At 37.5% G+C, this 13793-nt stretch overlaps 1 protein-coding gene across 1 annotated transcript in view; it reads left to right on the top strand.

The window, feature by feature from the left end:
- LOC150080108 (ubiquitin carboxyl-terminal hydrolase 25-like) overlaps window positions 1-13793 on the top strand; it is a 364983-nt gene that overhangs the window by 147423 nt on the left and 203767 nt on the right. Inside the window, exon 7 of the mRNA XM_090381833.1 lies at window positions 3080-3166. Coding sequence (XP_090237959.1) covers window positions 3080-3166 — 87 coding nt within the window. The remainder of the gene's footprint in view (window positions 1-3079; window positions 3167-13793) is intronic.

The raw sequence follows: 13793 nt of genomic DNA, 5'->3' as shown, positions 1-13793 counted from the left end.
TTTATTATTATTTTATATTTTATTATAATATAATTAATAAAAAATACGTATTTTTTACGAATAAAATACTTACGTATTTTATTACGACTATTACGTAATAAAATATTTCTAATGCTTTTTGCTTCTGTCGTAAGCAAACTTGTTTTTTGTTTGGTTTTCTATCCAAACAGATGACAGGCGTTCCATCTCTTCCAATTCTTTGTGTCTTAATCTAATGGATTTTAATTACATTTTGAGTTGTTCCTGCTATGAAAGTTGTTTCTATTTTCTCTGCATTGACTCATTTAGGTCTGTAGCACGTGCAATATCACGTGGTCTTTCATTTCGCTCACAATTTCACAATTTCATATTTTTTCTCTATCGACAGAGGCGGACTGGCCATAAGCCTTACCGGGGAAACCCCGGTGGGCCGGAGGCCGGTGTGATTTTGGCCATAAACCATAGCATGAGGCCACTATAAATTTTCTCCCGGGTAAGAATTTTTGACCCAGTCCGCCTCTGTTTATCGATATTGCTTTTCTTTTTCTCTCTGAATCTGCAGTTTCTTCACCAGGTCGCTTCCTTTTCACACCTTTTAATTAAGAATTTTGCTAATTTTTAGGGAATAAAGCACAATTACAAAACGAGGAGGCACACTTGATACACAAACAAAGCTGTGCACATGTAGCAACTGAATAAACAACACCGTAAAGGCAGAGATACAGTACACTATTAACACCTCACATTTCTAGGGGTTACTACCATAAAACAATAAAAACAATTTCCAGTTGCGTTTCTGCTAGTGGAATCTGTTATAAACTGGTAGTAAACTCGATCTAATTGCATTTGCGATTATACCGATAGCTGGAATTGTGTTGGTTTTTACGTTATTATGGTGAAATGTGTTTCTCCTTCACTGATATAAAAAACATAAATACATTTTCTGAATCTTCTCTTCATTCCTATCGTGTTGCGTTCGGTTGGGATGATTTTGCGTTCGACTGCCATTTCTTCTAAACACCAAGGCGAATCGTGCATAAGCAAATTCGGTTCGTGTTATATAAGATATCGTTCCCCTATTTATAAATCGTGTATGATCAAATTCGTGTAGTGTAAACACGTGTTATACAAGGACTGACTGTACTTTGCATTTGTGAATGTTAAACTTCAGTTGTCACTTCTCAGCCCTTCTGCCAAAATTTTCTAGATCCTGTTGCAGTAGTGTACTATTATTGACAACCTTTGTATCATCTGCAAACTTGGACATTGAGCCTGATACACCATCAATATCATTGAAATATATGCAAAACAACAATGGGGACATCACTAATAACATTAGTCCACAAAGAGCAGTGTCCATTGATTACCACTCTGTCTTCTCCCACTCAGCCACCCTTTATCCATTGTAGCGACTTGCTTTTAATGCCATACTGCTGCAATTTTTACAGTAGTCTTCCATGCAACAGTATCAAAAGCTTTCCTGAAATTCAAGTTTATGATATCAAAATTATTTTTTTGCATTCAGTTCCTTTGTGACCACATAATAGTATCCAATCAAATTTGTCAGACAAGGCTGCAGTCTTGTTTAGATCATCCTGCAGTTCTTCATTAACTAGTGACTTCATTATTTTCCCCGGAACAGAAGTTAAACTAACAGGTCTGTAATGAACTCATGTCAACCTTTGATCCCCCTCTATGAATTAGTGATATATTTGCACATCTCTAGTCTGTGGGGACCTCCCCTGAGTCCAAGGATGCTCTCATGATTATGGCTAAGGCTTTGTTTACTTCTTTACTACCTCCTTTAATATAACTGTATAGATCCCATCCACCCCAGGTGCCTTTCTTATGTTTAACTTTAACAGTTTCTCCTCCATTTTACTCTCAGTTATTACAAGATTATCTTGCTTATCTTGCTCAGTTATTACAAGATTATCTGCCAGAGTTTAATATACCTCTGGCATTTCCCTCCCTGAATAACTCCTCATGTGTGAATGTAGATGCAAAATACTCATTCAATTTGTCAGCTATCTATCAACAGTCGAACCATCGATATCAAGTGGACCAATCTGCTTCTCCCCTTCCTTCTAGAGTTTATATAAGTAAAGAAGTCTGCTGTTTTTCTTTGCATGCTTTGCCAAAGATTTCATGTAATCTGCCTTTGCTTGCCTAACCTCCTTTGTGACTAGCTTATATCTGCTATAAGCTTCTGTGTCACCTGATAATTTTTATGCATTCCATGCAATTTTCTTCTCTGCCACAAGTCTCATTAGTTCATCTAACATGCATTTAGGCCTAAATCTTGAACAATATTTCTTAGTTGGTATGAAAAGCCTAGTAGCTTCCAACATTAATTCTTGAATGCTTCCCGTGTAGAATTTGCTTAACCACAATGGCTGGGAAAGAGAGCTTATTGGTCCGATCGCCCTTTGAGCCTTTGATCAAATTTTCTAGATCCTGTTGCAGTAGTATACTGTCATGACTGTCATTAACAACCCTGTCAACCTTTTTCTCATTTGAAAACTTGGACATTGAGCCTGATATATCTTCATCAATATCATTGATAAATATACAAAACAACAATGAGCCCTGTATTGTTATTGTAATGGGTACTGTATTCATGTCAACATCATCATGATGTTGACATGAATACAGTACCATAGTTTGATTTTTCTCTGTATTCAGTAACAACTGGAAGGTTAAATTTTTATTATAAACAGAATATTGTGTTCTTAGAATCTTTTGTTTACATGTATTTTCTATCAATGTATATTTTCCAAATGGCAGTGAATCATAGTACTGTACATTCAGAGATATGACTTTAAATTTTTGCTGTTATGAGATTAATTTTGTAACTGATTTAACATTTTAAATGGCGAGTTTTGGAAACCGACAATTAGATAAATAATTGCCAACCTACTTATTAATTTATAATTCTAATATTAACTTGACTAATAACTAATAACTAGTGTAGTTACAATGAGCATGTTTACCAAACTTTTAGTCCATTAAGCAGTATATTGCAAACACATTTTTGCTTTGAAATTGTATTCAGAATTAAATTGTAATTTTTCTTTTTTAATTTTTTTTCCTTTTCAAGTCCCTTTTCCATCTACCAATATTTAGGAAACTCGTCTTAAATTTTGTTCCCCAGAAGGACTGGAATTCAGATGTACAGAACACATCAGTAAGTAAATTTGATTAAAATAACTTAAGTTTCCACATATATTTATAATTTATTTTTAAAATAAATAATTTTATAATGAAAATAATCTGTAAATTGCTGAAACACTTAACTTCAGTCACTATATATACAGGGTGTCTCAAAAATATTGGTACAAACATTTAGGGGGAGGTAGGTAACTTCTTAAGGAATGTGAATCGCATAGGAACCCATAACCGGAAACTTCACCGTAAGTTGGCACACGGCGCTGTTCATCAGTTCAGGAGAGGGAAAATTTCTGGTTTACTCATTCACAGTAGTCACTGCACGATGAGCATGCATCGATATACAAACTGTGAGCTGGCAGACATGCACCTGGTGTATGGAGGCGCCTCCGTAGCCAGGTGGGAAGGAGCAGCAGTGCGTAGCACACGCTTCTTGATTAGACCGGGGTTCGAGCCAGTCACCACCAAATACGGAGGATGCGGAAAGGTCAGGGAATGACCACCGCATATCCCGGAGCAATATGGCCTTAGTTGCTAATGCTCCTAAAAACCAAATAACAAACAACAACCTAGTGTATGGATTAGCAGAGGGCCCACACGGTGTGCGCCCCCATGCGGCACAACATCGCTTCGCAATAAATGTGTGGGCAGGTATGGTCGGTGACCGCTTAGTCGGCCCATACCTGTTACCATCCCACCTGAACTCCGCTAAATATGGGATCTTTCTTGAACAAGTTCTACCAGAGTTACTTGACGATGTTCCAGCAAATGTGAGATGCAACATTTGGTTTCAACATGATGGGGCGCCTGCCCATTATGGAAGGTGTGTTAGTGACCATTTGAACAGCCGTTTTGGGCATCGATGCATTGGCCGTGGTGGATCCGTTGCCTGTCCCCCACGCTCACCTGATTTATCGAGTCTTGATTTCTTTCTGTGGGGCCCTCAAATCTATCATATGTGAATCGCCTGTGGAGACTGAAATGGATCTCGTGGTGAGACTCGTCTGCGCTGCTGCTTCTGTCAAAGAAACTCCAGGTGTGTTCGACTGTGTCCTCCAATCCGTGCATGCGTTGGTGTCACGCAGGCATTGCGTCTCATGGTGGAACCTTCGAGCATCTGTTGTAACATCATGAAACGCATCCATCTCTTACTCCATTGTTAATATTATGTCAAATAAATGTTTGCCACTAATTACTGTCTTGTGTCATATCTGCTTCTTGTGCCTCTGCTACTACTTTCCCCGTGACGTTTCCGGTCATGGGTTCCTATGTGATTCACATTCCTTTAGATGTTACCTTCCTCCCCTAAACGTTTATACCAATATTTTTGAGACACCCTGTGTATATATATATATATATATATTTTTTTTTTTGCCAAATTTTCAGAAAAGTAATGTTAGCTTTCCTCCTGAAGTTTTCAAAAAAAGGTTCAAGGAATTGAGGCTTATGCAGTTTCAGCTTTGTATCTCTATTTTATATAAATGTCTAATTCTGTTCTTAAATCTATATAAGCATTATATTTGTACTACATGTTGCGGTAATTGATTACACTTTGGTTAAAAGATTTTTTTTTTTTATATATACAGTGTACCCCTGCTTTGCGATTGGTTCACTATGCGATATGTGGTAAGTGTCGGTCATTGTGATCACATTTGGAATAGAATTTTAATTCTATTAAACAGTGAAACAAAAATATGAGGAATATTATCCACAGGCTACAAAAATAGAGATCACAAATTTACACTTTATTACATTACCAATTAACAAAATTAAATGATACCTGAAAATCAGAAGAATGTTTTCCACAATTTATCAAAATAAAAGTAAATTTGCGCTTATGTACATAACTTAATAATACATACTGTAATAAGTACATACTAATTGATATTTCTGTTCACTGACATTTTTTGGGTTTTAAAATTTAAAACAGTAAAACAGATAAGCAATTAATAACAAAAAACGTGGCACCCACAAATTGCAACTAAAGTGATATGTGCAAGCATGATACGAAATAACAAGTTTATGAAGATTAAAAAATAGGTATGATGAGAAGATTCTGAAAATTTATTTATGTTTTTTATATGATTGAAGGTTTCATGGAAGGGGGAAGCACATTTCACCATAATAACCTAAAAACCCACAGAATTCCAGCTATCGGTATTATCACAAATGCAATAAGATTAAGTTTACTACCTGTTTATAATAGAATTGCACTATAACAGAAAAGCCCAATATATGTATAGGAAAGATACGTATGAATGGAACTTGTGTGGTGTGCTACAGATTACATGATCGAGTACAGTGAGTCTTATATGGAACTGGATTGGACAAGTTGTCTTGTTATGGAAGATTATTTCAACTTAACTCTAATCATCATCATTCAAATAGGTTATGCTAATGTTGTGTAGATCACAGTAGTAGTGCAAATCAATCCTCATAAATTATGGACTTTTCATACACTAATTTTCTCCCTGCTTTTTTTTTTATGAAACCCCCAAACATGAAAGGTATTAGAACTTATAGTGCATAGTACCAAACATGGGTTGGGGGTTGAGAAGACGAAAGGAGATACTTATTGATATTAGACTTAAATTTCTGTATACTGTAATTTTTAGGAAATACTTGTGAAGGGAGGTTGTTCCAAAAAAAATGGAAGTCGAAGGAATGAGGAAGAAGAAAAGTTGGTTCTGTGAGTTTGAAATTGGACATTAAAAGAAGGCTGGCTGGTTATGGCATGTGTTTGGATTGGTTTAGAAGGCTTGAGGGGAATTATAGAATTCAATTCAGAAGAACACTGCCTATGGAAGTATCTGTAGAAGAGTCATGCAGCAGAAAAAAACATCCATGAGACAGAGTGGAGAGACGTTGTGAGAGATTATTTGTTAATTAACTGAACTGCCCTTATTTGAATAGGGTCCAGAAGCCTGAGAGAGGTTATTTGGAGCAATGCCACGAATATGAGAACAATATTTCGTGGTAGGGATTTGTACAGAATGAGTAGCTATTTGAAAGAAAAGTAATTCTGAGAGCAAAAGAAAAAACCCAGTTTTTTAAATGCAAATGAAGATATTTGTGATATGCTAATGCCAAGAGAAATCAGGATCAGAGAAGGCAGGGTATTCCCTAATAGAGATGTGTGCTCTTGTCTAGAAATCTTGAGTGTCATTGAAGATGAGCATAGGAGCAGAATCCTTTTTGCAAGATATAAGGCAGGGCTGAGTTTTAGAATAATTGAAATTAAGTAAATTGTTTTCCTACTGGAGAATAACACTAACACGGCTATCAGCAGTTTAAGGAATTGATAGTGTGGATATTCAAGAAGTTGGAGCTGTTCGTGCAGGGCAAGGTTTCTCAAACTGGAAGGTGAAATGCAATGTGCTATCAGCAGCAAAACTATGGATAGGATTTCCGGTCACTGGAAGGTCATTAATATAAAAGAGGAAAAAAAGTGGGAGAAAGAACTGAACCTTTTGGAACTATAGCATTAGTGGAGAAGTTAGAACACAGAGAGCCCTCTACCATCACCGTCAGTGAGCAGTCAGAGAGAAAACTGAATATCCAATTACAAGAAACAGTTGGCAAACCACGAGATAGAAGCTTATTTAGAAGACCTTTATGCCAAACATGATCAAAAGCCTTTGAAATTTCAAGAGCAACCGCTTGAGTTTCACCAGACTTTTCTATTGATGTGTCCATAGATGGGATCATAAGCAGTGGATCAACACTGACAGAATCCATACTGGTGATCATTGATCAGATGGTAGTTTAGGAGTTGTGGTTAATGGATTCCATTACTTTAGAAAACTGTGAAAGAAAATGCAATGGGACGATAATTTGATAGGAGGGATTTGTCACCCTTTTTAGGAACTGGCTGGATATGAGCAAATTTTCAATCAGAAGGAAAACACCAGTGGAAACAGAAAGTGTAAAAAGGTGACATAGAAGAGAAGTAAACTCAGGACCACAGGCTTTGAGGACAAGTGGAGAAATATCATCAGGACTTAGTGCAGGGGTGGTGAACCTATGGCGCACATACAAATTTTTTGGGCATGCGGATTTCAGGGCGTCCCAAAAAAAAATTTCAAACTTCGAAACAACATCATTCCAGGAATCCACCTTGAGTTGTGGACCTGCACATGCCTGCCCATTCTCTCTGCCAGGCATGGAGTGATTTGTTTGAAGTCGGAGTGGTGGGACCTACTGAAGAAATTCTGACAAAATTGTGTGATTAAATGTCTTGAATATTGCCTTCCGAGGGGCATGCAAGGGTAGTTTTTCCAAGATTTATCCAAATAGAAGCAAGTTTTCTACTCTTAGCCTGCTCAAAATGTGTTTGGACAAATTAAGACTTTTTCATTGAATTTGTCCATAGTGATTTAGTGTATGCACAAAATAAACCTGGAGATTTGGATTCAAGCCAGTTGTGATATGCACCATTCTTATCTTGAACAGCCTGAGTACTTTTGTTGGTAAAACCAAGTTTTAGATTAAAGATGATGTTAAAGCAGAGTGTGGGATAAAGGATTTCATCCCTGCAATAATAATTTCACTGACATGATCTGAGAACACTTATCAAAAGATTTAAAATAGTAATCCAACCAAGGAAAAGAAGAATAGAAATCTCACAGATCATCCTGTTTTGCATTCTTGTAAACATGAGGTTGAGACTGACAACAAGAAAAAGGTTCCATCGGAGAGGAGTCCATCACCAAGTTGTGATATGAGGCATCTAGAGAACCACTCACGTCGACTGTATGCTTGGAAGGGTCGTTTGTGAGGAAAAGATGAAGAGTGTTGTCTGTGCGGTTAGGATTGTCTGGTGTTCTGGTAGATAAATGAAAAATCTAAGCGAGAAAGCTTCAGCATCTTGGCCATCTGAAGTTGTGAACATTAAAATCATGGAAAATTACTGTGCTGTTAGAAAATTTGAACTGGAGGAAGTCACGTTTCAAAGCAAGGGAGTCAGAGTTCCAAGTGATTAGTGGAATTGGGAACATGATAGAGGCAACAGATGAATTTTATGGAATGGGTTAGAGAAATTTTAAGCCAAAGAAGATCAAAAAGAGGAGATTCCAAATTACTAAGAGTCTTGAAATTTCAAAACTGGAAATGGGTGTTTGGTTGTTTTTTCTGGAAGTGACCAAGTAAAAGAACACGGTGTCACTGTCATTTTGAATAAGGAATGTTCAAGGTCTCTTCTTGGATACAAACCTGTTAATAGTAGAATGATGACAGTTAGACTTCAGAGCCAGCCAGTAAATCTCACAGTTTTAGTTGCATATGCACCAACATCCACAGACGAAGATATGGATGTTTATTATGAAAATCTCCAGTCAGCTCTTGGGTGATTTTAATGCAAAAGTGGGCAAGACAGTTTCTTCTAGTCCGGAATGTGGTTGGTTTGGTCTTGGCATTAGAAATGAGTTGGGTGAAAATTTAATTGAATTTTGTCATCTGAACAGGCTTGTCATATGTAACACCTGCTTTCAGCAGCACCCGAGAAGGCTCTACACATGGAAATTCCTGATCTTAAAAGAAGGAATCAGATTGATTATATCCTTATGCAGCAAAGGTGGCATTCCAGTGTAATCACAGCAAAAACACTTCCTGGAGCAGATTGTGGCAGTGATCATCAGCTACTCCACATCGTTCTCAAGCTGAAGCTGAAAAAGATCATGAATAAGGTTTTCCCTAGACGATTGGATGTAGAAAATATTTCAGACGATTATATGCTTCAAACAGGCAATCGTTTTCAAGCTATTAGAACTAGATGACAGTATGCTGCCTGAGGAAATGTGGGAAAATACAGAAAGCATTATTAAGAATTCAGCAAATAGACAGATTAGAGAAAGGTCAAAGAAAGGCCAGGACAAACAGGATTATATCAATCAAAAGTGTAAATAAATTGAATACCACAACAAACAAAACAACACTAAAAAGATGTATGATGTAATTAAATCCTTAAGGCAAAAGTTCCAACTAAAATTTAATGTAATTAAGGACTCCAAAGGGAAAATTTTAACAGAGAAGAACACAATCAAATGGAAGGTGGAAAGAATACTGTGAGCAGCTCTTCTGAGCACCTGCTGGCACTAATGATCTGCCACCCCCTTTTCAAGAGTGTGATCATGAACCAGTACCACTGAAGGAAGTGATAGAAAAAGCCATTGGAGAACTAACGTGTGGCAAGTCACCTGGAATTGATGAAATCCCTGCGGAATTGATTAAAGCTACAGGTGTGAAGGGCACAGAGTTTTTTCATAAAATGATTGTAAATGGGAAATGGGATGGTGGCCATCAGATTGGAAGAAATCAATTTTCATCCCCTTACCAAAAAAAAGGAGATCTGAAAATTTGCTCAAATTACAGGACTATTAGCCTAATTTCTCATGCTAGCAAGATTCTTCTTAAAATCATATTAAACAGAATCTCAAGAAAACTTGAAGAAATGCCAGAAGAGCAAGCAGGTTTCAGAAGGGGTAGAGGAACCAGAGATCAGATCTTAAGTCTACGACTGATTATTGAAAAATGCAAATAATTCAATGTTTCATTCGTTTTGTGTTTTATAGATTATGCAAAAACATTTGATTTTGTTCAACATGAGAAACTATGGGAAACGATGACTATTATGGGTTTCCCAATCCATATAATTCAGCTGATTAAGCTACTGTACCAGGAACAGGAAGGAACTGTGAGAACGACCATGGGAAAGACGGACGTTTTTACAATAGGTAACGGTGTCAGGCAGGGCTGTATTTTGTCACCTCACCTTTTTAATCTTTATGCTGAAGATATCATGCATGAAGCTTTGAAAGATTTAGACTGGCATCAAAATTTCAGGACTGAGGATAAACAACCTTCATTATGCAGATGATACTGTGCTAATTTGTAATTCTAAGGATCATCTTAATGAAACTCTGAGGAGAGTATTTGAAGCAAGTAAGAAAAAAGGATTGTTTCTGAATGTGTGTGAAATTAAAATTATGGTGATTTGTGATAATCTTGGTTCCAGTAAAGTGAAGGGTAATGGGCAAGATATTGAAGTTGATGAATTTGATTACTTAGGGTCAAGAATAAATAAAAATAGTAACTGCTCAAATGATGTAAAGAGACAACAGGCAATTGCTAAAACATCGGCCGCTGATCTGATAAAATTATGGAGAGATCATGATCTGTCCCTAAAGACGAAACTGAGAATCATTGATTCGTTAATTTTTCCAGTTGCCACTTATGGATGTGAAGGGTGGAATCTGAAAAGAGTTGACAGGAAGAAAATTGAGGCATTTGAAATGTGGTGTTACAGGAGAATACTGCATATTTTTTACTTGGATCGAAGAACAAATGAATGGGTATTAAATAAAATTAGCAGGCCTAAAATTCTTCTTCATAGCATCAACAAAAGAAAACTCAAGTTTTTTGGTCATATAGTAAGAAGGGAAAACTTTCTGTTGAAGAATATAATGAAGGAAAAACAGAGGAAGACCTGCAACTAGGTGGAAGGATGGGATCAGTGAACTTCTGGGCATGACACTTTGCAATGCTGCTCATAGAGCACACAATTGATGCAGTTGGAGGAATTTGTTGGTGGCCACAACAGCTCCTCAGGGAGATATGTGACTGGAAGAAGTATCTGACAGGGAATTTCAGAGCAGACATGCACAAGATAACTTGTGAAGCGAAACGAATTGTACAGCAAATAATTAGGATTTTTTTTTTTTTTTTTGATTTGGTAGTTGTTGGCGCATCGGCTTCTGTGGCCATATTGCACCTCCCAAGGTTTTTGCAGTACTTTGATCCAAGCCCGAGGCGGGAATCGAACCCGCGACCTTTTGGTTGCCGGGCAGGTACTTTACCCACTCGGCTAGCCCGGTCGGCAATAATTAGGACAACTGATAATTGGGCTTCTGTCAGAAAAAGTAAGTGGGGCTTTGGCAGACTGAATAAAAATGGACATCATTGGGATTGGAACTGAGACCACATATTTTTGAAATGAAGCTGGAAGTGTTTTTTTTTTATGAAAACCCCAAACACGAAAGGTATCAAAACCTATAGTACTTAGTACCGTGCATGGGTTGAAGGAGAAATATTGGGGGGGGGGGGATACCGGAAACTTTGCTCTAGAGACTACACATGGGTTTCACCACTTCAAGCCTCCAATAAGCAAAGTGGTGGTATTTCACCGGTCGATGAGTCATCTACCACCTGAGATATAGATATTTTCATGGATAAGTTTTTTTCTATTAGTTTGACTATTCATTGTATATTCATTAAGAAAAAGTCAGGAGGATATGTTTGAAGTACATGTTGGACAAACAACTATATAATACTAAATATATTAGTATTCTATTTTTATCCCTAAACCCTAAATTCATGCATGGCGAAGAATAGAAGGAAATTAATTTCCTTCTATTCTGATTACATCTTATGTGGATGCAGTTATTCTGGAAAAATATTTGAGGTAAGAGATTTCCTGACTTGAAATATAATCTTAAGATCCCATTTATTATATTTAGTATTCTATTTTTATTTTTGATTTGGTTAAATTTCAAAACACTGATTTAAATTCAAAATGGGAACTTGGTTCTCTGCAAGAGAAAATCACAGTCGTATAGCATGTCCGATTTTACGAATATTAGCGAGTCTCGATCACATAAGTTGTCTATCCAACATGTCTAGTAAAGTTTCAAGACAACAGGATTCCCATAATGTTTTTATACGTTGTTAAGTAATGAAATTTTGGGATATGATATACACATGGCAAGAATATATCCAGCTGCTTGACATAAGGTATAAGGTATGTTCGTGTCAGACGGCACCTGGGATTTCTCCCATCTCCGCGTGTGTTTCGCTGTATCGAGTACAGTACACTGTCAAGACAGAGACTTGAAAATGTGTGGGTCGTGTCTGTGCAGTGTGATATGTTGTGCCCATTGTTTATCCGGCTTATTGGCCGCCAGGCCCCTAGTGGGGCCCGACTTTGCCCATACCCTGCCACGTGGAGGCTAGCCGGGTGTATCCAGTATCACAACAATTTGCTCTGGCAGGTCCTGCCACCTAGTTTCCTGGGATTTCAGTGGCTAGGGCCTATTTAAAAAAAAAAAAAAAAAAAAGTTTATGCATTTGACATTAATGCTTAATGGGATTGCTGTTAGGAAATCGCTGGTTAGGGTTGAACACTAAAGAGATGTGTTAAAGGCCAAATAGGTCGGGCAAAATTTTTATGTTATTAAATTTAGACATGTAACGCTAGATAAAAGCTGATAGTGTTAGATATCTTAGAGATTTGCATAAAACCAGTAGAATTTAGACGTTGGTTATAATTTGGCGGCATTGTTAAGGGGTGTACTTGGTCGATTTAGTGAGAGAGAGAGGGGGGGGAGATTGAAGACTGGGGAGGAAACAGATAGAAGAATAGGGACGGATAGAGTAGGCATCCCCAAAGAGGTCAGTGGAGACGAGCCCCACCAGGCGAAATATGGGGGGTAGGCAGGGAGGAGAGGAGACAGAGATCCGTCTCCTCCATTCCCTGCCTGGGGATGGGGTTTTAAAGGGAACCAGGTTAGAGTACCCAGTTCGGATCGCCAATGGAGTGTTGGCAGCAAAGCCGCAGAATGTCTTCGTCGGTGTCTTGTCCAAGGAGTGTCGAATCTGGTATGAAGGTCCAGCTGCCCATCCCGCTCTGGGGGTGGGATATGTTAGCTGGCAGTGGGGAACCTACCAGGTGAAGGGGGGGGGGGGGAGACACACACATTTACTTCATTCGTAATGTGCATTCTCACTCTACTTGCATTCTTTTTTTTTTTTTAATTTATTTATTTATTTTTATTTTTTTTTTATACTTTTTTTCTTATTTTATAATATTTTTTTTTTATTTATTTATTTTTTTATACTTTTTTCTTATTTTATAATTTTTTTATATATATATATATATATATATATATTTTTTTTTTTTTTTATTTATTATTATTATTATTATTATTTATTTTTTTTTTTATTTCACTCAACTCATTCATCTTTTTCTCACACACCAGGAGGGGATGCAATGATGGGTAGCGTAAATTTAAATACTAATTAAAACCAGGGTTAGTGTGTACTTAACTTAGCATTTGTGGTTTGTGTTCTTTTCTCTCACGCTTGCACTTTTATTCATTCTTCTAGCTCTCATCTCATTTATTCGACTCTTTCTTTCTGCACTGCACTCTCTGGGCACCGCAACTTACTGTTATTCTTCAGTTGTGGTGCAGGCCTAGCTGCAAGGTTTTTTTTTTTTTGCAGGCCAGGGGAGAATGCAGTGATAGTGTTTATGTGGTTTGTAAATGTTTGTTGGTACAGTATATATGAAGTAATGTAAGTTATTTTTAACTTTGTATTCTTTCGGCCAATTACATTTGCTCTTCTGCTCACTCCCATTCACTTTCTCTGCATGCATTCCCATCCCCCTCCTCCTGCCGACCGGGCTAGCCAGGTGGGTAAAGTGCCTGCTTGGCAACCCAAAGGTCGCGGGTTCGAATCCCGCCTCGGGCTTGGATCAAAGTACTACAAAAACCTTGGGAGGTGCACTATGGCCACAGAAGCCAATGCACCAACAACTACAAAAAAAAAAAAAAAAAAAAAACCACCCCCCTCCCCTACATTGGTTTGGGGCC

The sequence above is a fragment of the Mastigoproctus giganteus genome, chromosome 9 (genome assembly GCF_048544385.1).
Source record: "Mastigoproctus giganteus isolate SK-2022 chromosome 9, ASM4854438v1, whole genome shotgun sequence".
NCBI lineage: Eukaryota > Metazoa > Arthropoda > Arachnida > Uropygi > Thelyphonidae > Mastigoproctus > Mastigoproctus giganteus.
This window is presented reverse-complemented; position numbering and strand designations above follow the sequence as displayed.